Raw genomic sequence first — 18143 nt, forward strand, 5'->3', positions numbered from 1 at the left:
CAATTATTTATTAGCTTACGTTTTAAAAAACACACACACACACTTGTTAACATTCGTTCTAACACGACTGGTTTAAATATTGTATCTAAAACAAGTCACTGTCAGCGGAAGTTAAACACCAGATGTTGTCGGACGAACATTCTTTCTCGTCGCGCAAACATGCTCGATCTTTCAGGTTATAATGTGACAGTCGATCCACCACTCGTTGGTAAAGGGTAGCCCAAATGTTGGCAGTGGGTGGTGATGACATAACCTCAAGTCTTGCAATACTAAATGGGGACGACTAGGCAGACAGCTCTGGCGTAACTCAATACTAAATTAGGGACGACTAGGCGAATGCTCTGGCGTGACTCAATACTAAATTAGGAACGACTAGACAGATAGCTCTCACGTAACTCAATACTAAATTGGGACGACTAGGCAGATAGCTCTGGCGTGACTCAATACTAAATGGGACGACTAGGCAGATAGCTCTCACGTAACTCAATACTAAATTAGGGACGACTAGGCAGATAGCTCTGGCGTGACTCAATACTAAATTAGGGACGACTAGGCAGATAGCTCTCACGTAACTCAATACTAAATTAGGGACGACTAGGCAGATAGCTCTCACGTAACTCAATGCTAAATTAGGGACGATAGGCAGATAGCTCTGGCGTGACTCAATACTAAATAGGGACGACTAGGCAGTAAGCTCTCGTAACTCAATACTAAATTAGGGACGACTAGGCAGACAGCTCTCACGTAACTCAATACTAAATTAGGGACGACTAGGCAGATAGCTCTGGCGTGACTCAATACTAAATTAGGGACGACTAGGCAGATAGCTCTCACGTAACTCAATACTAAATTAGGGACGACTAGGCAGATAGCTCTGGCGTGTCTCAATACTAAATTAGGGACGACTAGACAGATTGCTCTCGTAACTCAATACTAAATTAGGGACGACTAGGCAGATAGCTCTGGCGTGACTCAATACTAAATTAGGGACGACTAGGCAGATAGCTCTCACGTAACTCAATACTAAATTAGGGACGACTAGGCAGATAGCTCTGGCGTAACTCAATACTAAATTATGGACGACTAGGCAGATAGCTCTGGCGTGACTCAATACTAAATTAGGGACGACTAGGCAGATAGCTCTCACGTAACTCAATACTAAATTAGGGACGACTAGACAGATAGCTCTCGCGTAACTTTGAGCGAAATTGCACACTAAACAAAAAACAATGAAAGAAGACAAAATTACGAAAGATGTATTGTGAAACAAAGTACCAAATACCTTTCTAAAACATAGTTTATTAGTATAACTTAATTTTACCGTATTCTAAACAATCAAAATAGCTATTTAGACAACTTGGTAGCCACGTAGCTTTTGTTCTTCGTAATGAAACTGGAAGGTATTTAAGGCTATTAAAGAAAACAGTATATGTCAAGTTAATAATGTTCTTCTTCCCCATTTGGTTATTAAACAAATAATCAACTGTGTTTTAACATTAAATATATTATTCAAAGTATTATTCTCTGTTTGGATAAAAATGGCGTATTTTTCAAGAGGTAAGGATATTTCTGTTAATAATTTCTCAAACAATAAATACCTTAAAACACTCCAATCAAATATACAAGTACGTGTATAGAACAGAAGACACTACAGTCGAAGATACAAGTACGTGTATAGACAGAGAGAAGACACTTCAGTCAGAGATGAGTACGTGTAATAGAACAGAAGACACTTCAGTCGGAGATACAAGTACGTGTATAGAACAGAAGACACTACAGTCGAAGAAGATGTATAGTACCTTCGTGTATAGAACAGAAGACACTTCAGTCGGAGATACAAGTACGTGTATAGACCAGAAGACACTTCAGTCGGAGATACAAGTACGTGTATAGACAGAAGACACAGTCGGAGATACAAGTACGTGTATAGAACAGAGGACACTTCAGTCGGAGATACAAGTACGTGTATAGAGACAGAAGACACTTCAGTCGGAGATACAAGTACGTGTATAGAACAGAAGACACTTCAGTCAGAGATACAAGTACGTGTATAGAACAGAAGACACTTCAGTCAAAGATACAAGTACGTGTATAGACCAGAAGACACTTCAGTCAGAGATACAAGTACGTGTATAGAAGAGAAGACACTTCAGTCCGAGATACAAGTACGTGTATAGACCAGAAGACACTTTAGTCCGAGATACAAGTACGTGTATAGAACAGAAGACACTTCAGTCAGAGATACAAGTACGTGTATAGACCAGAAGACACTTCAGTCAGAGATACAAGTACGTGCATAGAACAGACGACACTTCAGTCGGAGATACAAGTACGTGTATAGAACAGACACTTTTACTGAGTATTACTATACAGTAAATGTAATTACTGTTTTACTGTATTACTATACTCAGTAATACCAGTGGAAGAAACACTTTCAAGGCTAATATTTTAATGTTACCCTGCACCTTGATGGGATCGCTAACATTCAGTACCTCTCCTGTGGAAGCAACTCGTTTAGCAAAACGAAGAAGTTCTGTGGACGTTTCTGACTGTGGTTCTGGTGAAACTGAAAATTAAATATTTATATTATAAAAACGAGTTCATGTTAATGTTAAAATATTACAAAAAAAAACGGTATTGGTGAAAGCTTGACACTGTAACTAGTTAGTTAGAGAAAATAACGGAAATTTCTTTCACCATAATGCTTTTGTCTTCACAAGATAAAAAATTCCCGAAATACGGAACACTGGAATACACTTTCTTACATGGTACATATTGTAAATGTTTTCAGTGACAACATAATCCAAAAGGTCGTGATTACTTCTTTCCTAAAGTCGTGGAATCTAATATTGAATTTGTTAATAAACATGAGACTTAGAGAAACAGCAATAGGTTTCTTATCAAGTTTGTGACCTAAAGGAACTGAAAATAAATACCATGATTTATGAAATCAAAATAAAGTGAATTTAGTTTCTTATGAACTATGAAACCAGAAAAGTTGAATTTAGTTTTTTATAAACTTATGACAGCATGAGAAAGTGAATTTAGTTTCTTATGGAACTTATGAAACCAAAAAAAGCGAATTTAGTTTCTTATGAACTATGAAACCAAAATAAAGTGAATTTAGTTTATTATGAAACTTATGAAACAAAAAGAAGTTGAATTTAGTTTCTTATAAACTTATAACACCAAAGAAAGTGAAGTTAGTTTTTTTTAAACTTATGACACCAAAAGAAAGTGAATTTAGTTTCTTATAAACTTATGATACCAAGAGGAATAAATTTAGTTTCTTATGAACTATGAAACCAAAAGAACTGAATGTAGTTTGTTTTGAAACCAATGTAATCTAAAAGTTACACGTATTCTAACTAAATTCTCAGATTTCCCTTTGATTATCTTAAGATATTTATAGAGGTTGAGACATAACTTTGCATCATCTATAATTTATAGAGGTTGAGACACAACTTGGCATCATCTATAATTTAATAGAGGTTGAGACATAACTTGGCATCATCTATAATTTTATAGAGGTTGAGACATAACTTGGCATCATCTATAATTTATAGAGCTTGAGACATAACTTGGCATCATCTATAATTTAATAGAGGTTGAGACACAACTTGGCATCATCTATAATTTAATAGAGGTTGAGACATAACTTGGCATCATCTATAATTTAGAGGTTGAGACATAACTTGGCATCATCTATAATTTATAGAGGTTGAGACATAACTTGCATCATCTATAATTTAATAGAGGTTGAGACACAACTTGGCATCATCTATAATTTAATAGAGGTTGAGACATAACTTTGCATCATCTATAATTTAATAGAGGTTGAGACATAACTTGGCATCATCTATAATTTATAGAGGTTGAGACATAACAGCATCATCTATAATTTATAGAGGTTGAGACATAACTTGGCATCATCTATAATTTAATAGAGGTTGAGACATAATTTGGCATCATTTATAATTTAATAGAGGTTGAGACACAACTTGGCATCATCTATAATTTAATAGAGGTTGAGACATAACTTGGCATCATCTATAGTTTATAGAGGTTGAGACATAACTTGGCATCATTTATAATTTATAGGGTTGAGACATAACTTGGCATCATCTATAATTTATAGAGGTTGAGACATAACTTGGCATCATCTATAATTTAATAGAGGTTGAGACATAACTTGGCATCATCTATAATTTATAGAGGTTGAGACATAACTCATCATCTATAATTTATAGAGGTTGAGACATAACTTTGCATCATCTATAATTTATAGAGGTTGAGACATAACTTGGCATCATCTATAATTTATAGAGGTTGAGACATAACTTTGCATCATCTATAATTTAATAGAGGTTGAGACATAACTTGGCATCATCTATAATTTATAGAGGTTGAGACATAACTGGCATCATCTTTACACTAACGAAAAGAAAAGGAAAAAGTTAAAAAATATTTCAAAGTTTTTAGGTCTTGAACATGAATTATGTTTAGTAAATTAAAGTGATGTACTCAGGTTAAAGTTAGAATATAGTGAAGGATACATATCTTTACCTTACCTTGTGTCGGGGGACATTGGAGCGAGGGGTGGAGATGATAGCTCAAATGTCTTTGAAAATTTCACATTCTGTAAAATTTTTCAGTTGTTTTAACTTAAAAATATTAATAACATGGATGTATTAATCCTAAACAGATAGTCCTATAACAAAGTATATACAAAGTGCTGTTAGTCAAAACTAAGTATCAAATAATATTATTTTTATACACTCTGCTTTAAGAAAAGGTCGTCAGGAGTTATTAAATAAACTTGTAATTCTAGTTTAAAACTGGTTATGAAAGAGTATCTATAAAACACGTTGTTCTGGTTTAAAACTGGTTATGAAAGAGTATCTATATAAACATGTTGTTCTGGTTTAAAACTGGTGATGAAAGAGTATCTATAAAACATGTTGTTCTGGTTTAGAACTGGTTATGAAAGAGTATCTATAAAACATGTTGTTCTGGTTTAAAACTGGTTTAGAAATAGTATATATAAAACATATTCTTGTTATCTTATTTTAATCGTTTTATATAAAGAAAAGCCCATTGCTATCTCCACCTCAGGAATCAATTGTAAATCCATGAACGTAGCGCTGATGTGGGGACTTTCTGGTTATTGAAATAAATAAGTTGACAACTTTGTTCGAGCTTCATTAACAGATAAAAAACGTTTTTTCTTGCTTTCTAACATTTTGTATTCAAAATGTTGAGTATCGATATATTAAAGCGATTTTATATATACATGTAAAACGGCTGGTATGAGTTGAGAAATTTTGTTGAGTTGAGGTAAACAACGTTTTAGACCTTCTTTGTTGTTCGCTCCTCTACATAAATATTTTCTCAGCCCATACCAGCCGTTTCTACATATATATTTTTCTCTACAAGTGGGTTTTCTCGTCATCACGGATTAAATCAATTTTGAATACTTGAATCAACAAATAGCATGGCGATATAATGTTGTGTGGAACAAAATGTACTAGAACAACATTTTGACACTGGGGGCGTTATTAAAGTAAGCAATCGAAAAGTCAGCGTTTTGGGGGACAGTATATAAAATCTTTTTTTAGATTCAAACACTTAGATCATAAACATCTGTTCAGATCTCAAGTTTACAGTTTCCAAGACGTTGATATATCTTGTGCTTAATGGAACTGGAAAACAAATGAATATGGATTAACTTAAGGTGTCAGTTTCATACAGAAAAAGACTTGCAACAAGTCGTACCAAGCCGTAGTAAGAAACAAGTGCGGCATCTTGTAAAAGATTAGGATTTATGGACACAAACATCAGTCAGTGACAAAATCCGTCCATGTGTCTTGGTTAAGAGAATGCAACTTATATAAGAAGAATCTCCTTCCACAAGTTATACCACGATATACCGTCCCATTATCCAAGCAACTAGAAAGTGAAACGTGCTATTAAATAAGAAGACATATCGGTCAAGTCTGTATCCAACTCCTAGGACGTTTGTTACGATCGAACTGTTAAAACGCCCGCTAGAAAGCCATTCTCCTCGTACACAACATAGATTATGGAAAGTAGCAGATAGAAGAGGGGTGCTTTGGACATGACAGCTTTATGATGGAGCTTTTCTGCGGTATAAAACTAGGCTACAGGGCTATTATTAAGAGTACAGTCATTATAAAGAAGAAGACAAAACGAGGTGACATGGACTGTAACAACTTCGTCAGATTCCAAAATCATTTCAAAATAACGTTATCATATAAGTAAGAAAACATTTTACATATTTTGCTTATTAGATATATACAAAGATTGATTACGTTCGGTTAAAACTACTTACGAAATGATAAACGTTTTGTTTTGTTTTTAAAATTAGAAGTTTCTCACTATGAATACCACCAGTAAGGGATAATTATAATATTATTCAGTACAAATCAAATTATAAATACCCTACGATATAATATATATATATATATAAATAGAAGACAATAGAATCACAATATAAATTGGGTTACAAGTACAATATTCGCACCTAACTTTTATTATTACATTATCATTGTTAATAATCAGTTATGAAACGTGTGTCTTTCTAGAAGGCGGTTATATCGTTGTCAAATGACTTGAATATTCAAAACGGTTTTAACAAGATAACGTACTCAGCCCTGTAGTTTTATAACACATTCACTTTCAGTGATTTTGGTTCAAGGACAAGGTTACCAATTGTTGTTTTTTGAAATTCAGAAGACGTTTTCTCCACAATGTAATTCTTCTAAAAACACGTTTCTTGGGAACTAATCCTATGACGTCCCAATAAAGTAAAAATATGCTTTGCTTTCGACAATATTTGATGTCAGAAAATGTGTCTCGGAAAACGACACTATAATGTAGTAACTTAAAATGTGTTTGGAAGAATGTTCTAGTTCTTCTGACGACAATAAAATTAGTTATTCCTTTACATGGTAATAGTGGTTGAATTCTGAAACAAAATAGTTAATTTACATGGTAAGATTCAATATATTCCGAACGAGTTTATTTCAATGTATTGGTTGATTTATCTAAGTATAGGTGTAATGAAAGCAATGGTTTTATATATTTCTAGTCATTACGTTATAATTAATTCAGTCATACAGAAATACAAATTATTTTGAATATCTAATAATTCTTGTTGCCTTTTATGACGTACTTTTTGTGTCAGAATTATTTTATAAAAATTGTTCGCACGATTTTTATTATTATTGTGATGAATTATAATTTTTTCAGTATTAATAAAGAAAAATCTTAAAGATAAAAATAATGAAGATTCGAAGTTTTCAGTCCTTATGAATGAGGTGAGAATATAATATTTTAAAATACAGTATAAAAGTTGAACACATAAATATAAGTTACTTTTCGATCTCCACACTTTTATCATCAAGCTAAATCAGGAAATAATTACCACTAATACAAATTTACTTCGTAAAAAGGCCTAACCTCGTTGTCAGAGCCCTCGACAAGAAGTAAAACAGCTGCTCGTTCGCACTTCAGCAACCGTTGCGCCCTCTGCATAATTTTAAGGATAACTTTCTCTAGTGACGTTTGTTCTTCGAATAAATCATGGACAACCTCTAGCAGCGACTGTAGATATTTTATAAATAGAAAATTACTTACCACAAACATTAAACCATGTGATAACTTAACATACGATGATGGTGTAGCCTTTCTAGTGAGTTGAGGAACAATATCAGTTATTTCTATTAATACAAATACGAGAATTCACGTTGAAAGTTACTTAATAATGTTCGTTATTCACAACATAATATTCAATAATTACATAACGTAACTTCCTATATTTTCAAATTTAAACATTTTATGAACATATAATATAAAGCTAAGACCAAGTTTCCGATTCTATAAAAGCGTGACTCGTGAAGTTTTAAAGTTTAAGAAGTATTTCATGAATAATACAGTTTTGGAAGATTTTAGTAGAATAAATATGGAAAGTTTTTAGAATGTTTTCATCACTTGTAATTATAGTGATACTGTATACGAAATAAAGTCAAATATATACTTTGTTGAGTTTAAGAAATATCTGTAGACAGAATAAAACCTTGTTTCTTGTCAAGGTTAGTAGAACATATATGTATAACATACGATCTCAGCTTATTTCTTGTTAAAGTTAGCATAACACAAAACAAACACACCATATAATATACAATCTTACCGTGTTTCTTGTTAGGGTTAGCCTAACAGAAAAACAAACACACCATATAATATACAATCTTACCGTGTTTCTTGTTAAGGTTAGCATAACAGAAAACAAACACACCATATAATATACAATCTTACCGTGTTCTTGTTAAGGTTAGCATAACAGAAAACAAACACACCATATAATATACAATCTTACCGTGTTTCTTATTAGGGTTAGCATAACAGAAAACAAACACCCTGTTTCTTACCCTATTTCTTTCGTACTCTTTTTTGAGACATTTCTGAAAAGCTTGGCGTTTGTTAAAGCAATACCACAGAACTCTAGGTAGGTTTGGCAAGCTAGAAATATGAAATATGAGACAAGTTAACTACTGTATATCACGGTTAACAAAACTCAACTGTTTTATTTCTAGAATAGTAGAATCAGAAAAATAGCAATTCACTAAAAAAATATTCATAAACCTTTAACAAAATTTTTTACTGTGAAGACATCTAATCAGTGTTATTATTATCTTAAAGGCCAGTTCATTTCAGCCAGTAGAGGTTGGTGACCAATGAGAGGATACGCCCTATCCAGGCCACGAGGTGATGAGCACAAAGAGATGTAGTGGTGTTTTAGTGGTCTTACATTTTTCTTTGTCTGTTCCATAACTAAAAAAACCCACAATATCTTTATATAGAAATTTCAACCACATGTATTGATAGGCTGATAATTTATTATTGTGAATGAATTATTTAGCCTATAAACTGTATAAAATGTTAAGCACTATCAAATCACTAATTATTAATGTCATATCTAGTGTATCAAGTCCTTTATTAATGTGGCATCCAGGCTAATAAGTCACTTATTAATGTGGTATCCAGTCTAATAAGTGACTTATTAATGTCAAATATAGTCTATCAAGTTACTTATTAATGTGGTATCCAGTCTAATAAGTGACTTATTAATGTCAAACCCAGTGTATCAAGTCATCTATTAATGTGGCATCCAGACCATAAGTCACTTATTAATGTCAAACCCAGTGTATCAAGTCATCTATGGTGTGGCATCCAGACTAATAAGTCACTTATTAATGTCAAATCTAGTCTATCAAATGGTTCATTAATGTGGCATCCAGGCTAATAAGTTACTTATTAATGTCAAATCTAGTCTATCAAGTCACTTATTAATTTGGCATCCAGGCTAATAAGTCACTTATTAATGTCAAATCTAGTCTATCAAATCATTCATTAATGTGGTATCCAGGCTAATAAGTTACTTATTAATGTCAAATCTAGTCTATCAAGTCACTTATTAATTTGGCATCCAGGCTAATAAGTCACTTACTTATTAATGTCAAATCTAGTCTATCAAATCATTCATTAATGTGGTATCCAGGCTAATAAGTTACTTATTAATGTCAAATCTAGTCTATCAAGTCATTTATTAATTTGGCATCCAGGCTAATAAGTCACTTATTAATGTCAAATCTAGTCTATCAAATCATTCATTAATGTGGCATCCAGTCTAATAAGTCACTTATTAGTGTCAAACCCAGTGTATCAAGTCATTCATTAATGTGGCATCCAGGCTAATAAGTCACTTATTAATGTCAAATCTAGTGTATCAATTAACTTATTAATGTGGCATCCAGTCTAATAAGTCACTTATTAATGTCAAATCTAGTCTATCAAGTCGTTTATTAATGTGGTATCCAGGCTAATAATTCACTTATTAATGTCAAATCTAGTCTATCAAGTCACTTATTAATGTGGTATCCAGTCTAATAAGTCACTTATTAATGTCAAATCTAGTGTATCAAGTTACTTATTAATGTCAAATCTAGTGTATCAAGTTACTTATTAATGTGGCATCCAGTCCGTCAATTAACTTATTAAAGTGACATTCAGTCTATCAAGTAAGTTTTTGATGTGAAATCTAGTCTATCAAGTCACTTATTAATGTAAAATCCACCCTGTTAAGTCACTAATTAATCTGAGATCCAATCTAACGAGTCAAATATTAACGTGATAACAAGTCTATCAAATCACTCAATACAGTTTTCTCCTACGTATCCACCTTAAATCTGTAGGTGTATCTTATAATGTTGACTTTATATATACCCATAATATATCTGTAAGTATATGTTACTACATTGACTTTATACCCTTAATATATCTGTTGGTGTATCTTATTACGTTGACTTTATATATACCCATGTTGTATCTGTGGGTGTATCTTATTACGTTGACTTCATACCCTTAATATATCTGTAGGTGTATCTTATTACGTTGACTTTATATATACCCATGTTATATCTGTGGGTGTATCTTATTACGTTGTCTTCATACCCTTAATATATCTGTGGGTGTATCTTATTACGTTGACTTCATACCCTTAATATATCTGTAGGTGTATCTTATTACGTTGACTTTATATATACCCATGTTATATCTGTGGGTGTATCTTATTACGTTGACTTTATATATACCCATGTTATATCTGTGGGTGTATCTTACTACGTTGACTTCATACCCTTAATATATCTGTGGATGTTTTTTATTTGACTGTCTTCCAAACTGTAATCCACATGATTAAGTTAAGATCTCCATTCATGTTTCTGAACAATATTGATTCTTGGAATACAAAAGCTAAGGCACCTTTTTTAAAAATGAGAAACAAAACGTGTGTGATGGTTATGTGCAGAAGTTATTATTACATCACTTAATCAGTATTTTAAGTTTCCATAGAGACAGCGAAAAATAAACGTCCAGTGACAGAAGAAATAGTGAAATTGGAAGTTGTAGACGTTTGTACTGCTTGCTAAAGGTTTGTACTGCTTGCTAATGAACTTAGCTCTGTCACCTCAACTAACAATGAAATCCTCAACAATGTGCTCAAATGAAACAGAAACTTCTGTACATAAATTGTTCTTCTTTGTATCTGTTTATAATTCTTTATTTTTGTTTAAAACAATTTTACCAAATCAGTTAAAAGTTATTATTTTTCTAAACACAAATTACACTGTTTATAATTCTTTATTTTTGTTTAAAACAATTTTAACAAATCAGTTATAAGTTATTGTTTTTCTAAACACAAATTACACTGTTTATAATTCTTTATTTTTGTTTAAAACAATTTTAACAAATCAGTTATAAGTTATTGTTTTTCTAAACACAAATTACACTGTTTATAATTCTTTATTTTTGTTTAAAACAATTTTAACAAATCAGTTATAAGTTATTGTTTTTCTAAACACAAATTACACTGTTTATAATTCTTTATTTTTGTTTAAAACAATTTTAACAAATCAGTTATAAGTTATTATTTTTCTAAACACAAATTACACAGAAAAGTTAAAACGGGATTTTTTTAATTTAGCCAACCTTTTGATCTTCCGCCGTAAACTGCTGCTTGCCACTTTTTGTTTTTATCGCTTGAGCAACACCTATAATCTCGTCATCAGCATTCCGAACGGGCATACATAGAAACGATGCTGTCTTATGGCCATAAATTCTATCGACTTCATCACTGTACCTTGGGTCCTGTGGATTAACATTAACTTGATTGTATGATAGACACATTTATATCTTAGTAAAATATGAAACCAGTTACATGTCGTCTTCTTTAAATTACTACCGTTAAATTTAATTATATAGGAGTAAATTAAATATATTACAGTATGTTTACTAAATAATAAAGTATTAGTTTATGTCACGTATATTCTTATTACTATATAATAAAGTATTAGTTTTATTAGTATATGTAATGTATATTTACGTTACTAAATAATAAAGTATTAGTTTATGTAACGTATATTCTTATTACTTATAATAAAGTATTAGATTTATTAGTTTATGTGATGTATATTTACGTTACTAAATAATAAAGTATTAATTTATGTAACGATTATTCTTATTACTATATAATAAAGTATTAGTTTTATTAGTTTATGTAATGTATATTTACGTTACTAAATAATAAAGTATTAGTTTATGTAACGTATATTCTTATTACTATATAATAAAGTATTAGTTTTATTAGTTTATGTATGTATGTTTACGTTACTAAATAATAAAGTATTAATTTATGTAACGATTATTCTTATTACTTATAATAAAGTATTAGTTTTATTAGTTTATGTAATGTATGTTTACGTTACTAAATAATAAAGTATTAGTTTATGTCACGTATATTCTTATTACTATATAATAAAGTATTAGTTTTATTAGTTTATGTAATGTATGTTTACGTTACTAAATAATAAAGTATTAGTTTATGTAACGTATATTCTTATTACTTATAATAAAGTATTAGTTTTATTAGTTTATGTAATGTATGTTTACGTTACTAAATAATAAAGTATTAGTTTATGTAACGTATATTCTTATTACTATATAATAAAAGTATTAGTTCCATTAGTTTATGTGAAGTATGTTTACATATATTGAAACTGTAAATAGACAGGTATTATATATGCATTACTTAGTTTATTACAGTACCTCATAAGCATCGATTAAGTTCACTGATTCGCCAGTAGTGGCCACGTGACCCGTAATCCCTGCTCCCAAAGGAACTTTGATTTGGTTGTTTTTCCTGAGTTAATCATAAGACTGCCTATCCTGCTGTCCCTCCTGGAGACGAGCAGTCGCCTGTCCTTTGTCCCTTCGACGAGGAACAGTGAAGCACAGTCTGAGTCCACAAATACAGCCAAATTGGTGGTAATTTTGTGGGTTAAGCTCGTGACATTTAGGTCATGGGCTATCTCCTGAACACTCTCCAGAAAGAACTGTCTTTCGTTTAAAATCGAAGCTCGCGTTTCGAGTCCAAACCTTTGAGGGTAATCGCGGTATTCGAACCTTGGATTCAGTGAGGAGATTCAACATGTAAATAGATCGGGAAGGTAGAGAGAGAAACCTCCGTAAGTCCCGTAAACTGCTTCTCCGGACGTGGGTGGGACTGTCGGCGCTCTGACTTATCTTCTCGCACTTATATTGTTTGCCAATCTTCTTTGATCGAGCAAATTTTTGACGTAAATATTTTTTTGAATTTGTCCGCCTGTTGGAGGTTGTGTCTGGCCCGTCGCTGAAGTAGCCTGAAGCTCTTTCGACGGGGGACGGCTCGTCACTATTGGCCAATGTCTCCGAATTTCGCCGAGAACTGACGTATTCCCGGATAGACAAAAATCCGTGGATCATTAGCCAACGGTTTATAAACGTAATATCCATTTTTCGAAGGAAATAGTCCACTGCATTTTCTTGATGGTCATCCAACCACTCTTCCACCTGTGAGAAGGACAGGTTCGTGTCCGTTTTATCCGATGTATGTCCGTCATTTAACACCTGGCCATCGTCACACGTGACCTCGACCCGCCACGATGGCATTGAGGTCATTTATTTCGCAAGTTTTTCAGTCAAGACGTACAAATAATTTTCTCAACTGCGGTAAAGATGATTTGCTAGGTGGTAATCATGTTACTGCTGTAACGATAATTATAAGATAGAGAAATAAATATGTGAAACATAATACTCACACACATAACTAAAAGCTACCAGAAACGTGTTGAGAAATTCGTAATAAGTTACTCAATTAAACCTAATTAATGGACTTAATTAACAAACAAATACGTGTAAACTCCATTACTAATAAATATGTGCGGATTCCATTACTAATAACAAAGTACAAACTAAGAAGACCAAAAGAGTGCTGCTACGTAGCACAAAACTTAACCCTAATATTCGATCATATGAATAACATATTCTAGTTCGCATGGAAAAAGTGTTATGTAATTGTACGAACGTACTTAGAATCGCTAAACTCATTTTATGAATCAGTAATTACTCCAGAGGTCTAGAACTTCATTGGACATAAGAAAGTTTCTTACGTGACATGTTAAGAGCGTGCCTGAACTATGTCATTTGAGCACGTGTTTTAGTGCTTAGTTAACAGAAGTTTGTTCATAAATGTGTGTGTCATGGTTTGATATAAGAACAAACCTTCGATGGAAGATGGAAGCACATTACCATGGAAGTAAATATAACTAAACAAAAATGTTAATCTTTCAACAGTGATAATAAGTAATTTACAAAGTACAGTTAGGACAAGTTAGGGTTAACCTTTGTTTAGGTTTCTAGTCTTATATTCATTCAACCACACACACAAATTTACAATGGCAAATAAAAACAAATTTTGGTCTACAGTTTCTTTAGGATATACATAATTTAAGAACATTGATTCACCACCTATATATATATATATGTATGCACTAGACACTTATTGAACCAGATATGTATATACATTGCACACTTGGTGAACTACCTATATGTACACATTACACACTTGGTGAACCAGATATGTTTATACATTGCACACTTGGTGAACTACCTATGTGTATACATTGCACACTTGGTGAACCACCTATATGTATACATTACACACTTGGTGAACCACCTATATGTATACATTACACACTTGGTGAACTACCTATATGTATACATTACACACTTGGTGAACCAGATATGTGTATACATTGCACACTTGGTGTACCAGATATGTTTATACATTGCACACTTGGTGAACTACCTATATGTATACATTACACACTTGGTGAACCAGATATGTGTATACATTACACACTTGGTGAACTACCTATATGTATACATTACACACTTGGTGAACCAGATATGTGTATACATTGCACACTTGGTGTACCAGATATGTTTATACATTACACACTTGGTGAACTACCTATATGTATACATTACACACTTGGTGAACCAGATATGTGTTATACATTACACTTGGTGAACTACCTATATGTATACATTACACACTTGGTGAACCAGATATGTGTATACATTACACACTTGGTGAACTACCTATATATATACATTGCACACTTGGTGAACCAGATATGTGTATACATTACACACTTGGTGAACTACCTATATGTATACATTGCACACTTGGTGAACCAGGTATGTGTATACATTACACACTTGGTGAACTACCTATATATATACATTGCACACTTGGTGAACCAGATATGTGTATACATTACACACTTGGTGAACTACCTATATATATACATTGCACTTGCTTGGTGAACTACCTATATATATACATTGCACTTGGTGAACCAGATATGTGTATACATTACACACTTGGTGAACCAGATATGTGTATACATTGCAACACTTGGTGTACCAGATATGTTTATACATTGCACACTTGGTGAACTACCTATATATATACATTGCACACTTGGTGAACCAGATATGTGTATACATTACACACTTGGTGAACCAGATATGTGTATACATTAACACACTTGGTGAACTACCTATATATATACATTGCACACTTGGTGAACTACCTATATGTGTATATTACGCACTTGGTGAACTACCTATGTATATATTACACACTTGGTGAACTACCTATATATATACATTGCACACTTGGTGAACTACCTATATGTATACATTACACTTGGTGAACCAGGTATGTGTATACATTACACACTTGGTGAACTACCTATATATATACATTGCACACTTGGTGAACCAGATATATGTATACATTACACACTTGGTGAACTACCTATATATATACATTGCACACTTGGTGAACCAGATATATGTGTATACATTACACACTTGGTGAACTACCTATATATATACATTGCACACTTGGTGAACCAGATATATGTATACATTACACACTTGGTGAACCAGGGATGTATACATTACACACTTGGTGAACTACCTATATATACATTGAACACTTGGTGAACTACCTATATATATATATTACACACTTGGTGAACTACCTATATGTATATATTACACACTTGGTGAACTACCTATATGTATATATTACACACTTGGTGAACTACCTATATATATATTACACACTTGGTGAACTACCTATATGTATATATACACACTTGGTGAACTACCTATATGTATATTACACACTTGGTGAACTACCTATATATATATATTACACACTTGGTGAACTACCTATATGTATATATTACACACTTGGTGAACTACCTATATATATATTACACACTTGGTGAACCAGGTATGTGTATGTAGTAAATCGTATTAGTCATTGAATGAAAGGTTGGGATATTCTCGTGTGTGTTCTAATGAAGCTTATTCTGTTTCTTTGTTTAGCCCCGAGCAACACAGTTGGGCTATCCGTATTGTAAACCTTGCCTCCTAGCCACTAGGACTGTGTACGGGCGATTGGTTTGTGAAAGATAAAAAAAACAACACAAATTGAAGGTTTCTAAATGTCATCTTGACATTAAAAATAATAGTTCATTCAAGCCCTACTTTAAAATGTTAATAAAAGTTTTAAAAACTTATATATATACAACAGATATATATACAACATTTTAATATTTTAACCAACATTGTCAGAATTAGTACACACACCTGTTTGATATAATAATATTTGGTAGATTATAGAACTACTTGTGATATTCTAGTTCTTGAGTCTGCCGTGTGATAATATATAAATATTATCTCATTATTTTACTGTCATAATATAGTTGTAATACTAAGTATATACATGTACTATAATATTATATATTTAATTATTTTATGAGATATAAAAATAATGATAACTACAACAAGTGTTAAACTGAAGGTAATAATGCCAGGTGTACTAGTGATTGGCAGTTCAGTTATACGTTCCACCAATTGTGTCTGTTAGTGTTTGGATTCTTTTCGTTAATGAGTGAAGCTTCCATACAATTTAACTTTCTAAAAATCTTTGTTTTTTGTAAAATAGAATCTTTAGAAAAGTCTCCTGCGTTTGTACAAAAAGTGTTCTGATTGTCTGTAAGAAACTTTAAAAGGGTTTTCTGTGTTTGGTGTACCATGTTTCTAGAAGATGTTACCTGGTTGTTCGTAAAATAAACACTTTAAAAATGAAGTGTTATAATGGATTGGTTTTGTTTATATAAGGTACTAACAATAACGGTTTTGTTTATATAAGGTACTAACAATAACGGTTTTGTTTATATAAGGTACTAACAATAACGGTTTTGTTTATATTAGGTACTAACAATAATGGTTTTGTTTATAGTAGGTAGTAACAGTTTTGTTTATATAAGGTACTAACAATAACGGTTTTGTTTATATAAGGTACTAACAATAACGGTTTTGTTTATATTAGGTACTAACAATAATGGTTTTGTTTATATAAGGTACTAACAATAACGGTTTTGTTTATATTATGTACTAACAATAACGGTTTTGTTTATATAAGGTACTAACAATAACGGTTTTGTTTTATAGTAGGTACCAACAACAACGGTTTTGTTTATATTAGGTACTAACAGTAACGGTTTTGTTTATATAAGGTACTAACAATAACGGTTTTGTTTATATTAGGTACCAACAATAATGGTTTTGTTTATATAAGGTACTAACAATAACGGTTTTGTTTATATTAATGTACTAACAATAACGGTTTTGTTTTATATAAGGTACTAACAATAACGGTTTTGTTTATATTAGGTACCAACAACAACGGTTTTGTTTATATTAGGTACTAACAGTAACGGTTTTGTTTATATAAGGTACTAACAATAACGGTTTTGTTTATAGTATATACCAACAACAACGGTTTTGTTTATATTAGGTACTAACAGTAACGGTTTTGTTTATATAAGGTACTAACAATAACGGTTTTGTTTATATTAGGTACTAACAATAATGGTTTTGTTTATATAAGGTACTAACAATAACGGTTTTGTTTATATTATGTACTAACAATAACGGTTTTGTTTATATAAGGTACTAACAATAACGGTTTTGTTTATATTAGGTACCAACAACAACGGTTTTGTTTATATTAGGTACTAACAGTAACGGTTTTGTTTATACAAGGTACTAACAATAACGGTTTTGTTTATATTAGGTACTAACAATAATGGTTTTGT

At 31.9% G+C, this 18143-nt stretch overlaps 1 protein-coding gene and 1 long non-coding RNA gene across 2 annotated transcripts in view; both read right to left on the reverse strand.

The window, feature by feature from the left end:
• The window catches only part of LOC143242324 (chymotrypsinogen B-like), a 19862-nt gene extending 16351 nt beyond the window's left edge, over positions 1-3511 (reverse strand). Inside the window, exons 1-2 of the mRNA XM_076485684.1 lie at positions 3505-3511; positions 2418-2566 (exon numbers count right to left, since the gene is read on the reverse strand). Of these exons, the coding sequence (XP_076341799.1) occupies positions 2418-2566; positions 3505-3511 (156 nt within the window). The remainder of the gene's footprint in view (positions 1-2417; positions 2567-3504) is intronic.
• Positions 3512-4566: 1055 nt separating this feature from the next.
• On the reverse strand, positions 4567-8473 carry LOC143242204 (uncharacterized). Its single transcript, XR_013022563.1, has 3 exons — positions 8451-8473; positions 7483-7626; positions 4567-4639 (listed from the first exon to the last, which is right to left on the reverse strand). It is a non-coding gene; the product is annotated as an uncharacterized LOC143242204 (long non-coding RNA).
• Between the last annotated feature and the right edge of the window lie 9670 nt (positions 8474-18143).

The sequence above is a fragment of the Tachypleus tridentatus genome, unplaced genomic scaffold (genome assembly GCF_004210375.1).
Source record: "Tachypleus tridentatus isolate NWPU-2018 unplaced genomic scaffold, ASM421037v1 Hic_cluster_2, whole genome shotgun sequence".
Lineage (NCBI taxonomy): Eukaryota > Metazoa > Arthropoda > Merostomata > Xiphosura > Limulidae > Tachypleus > Tachypleus tridentatus.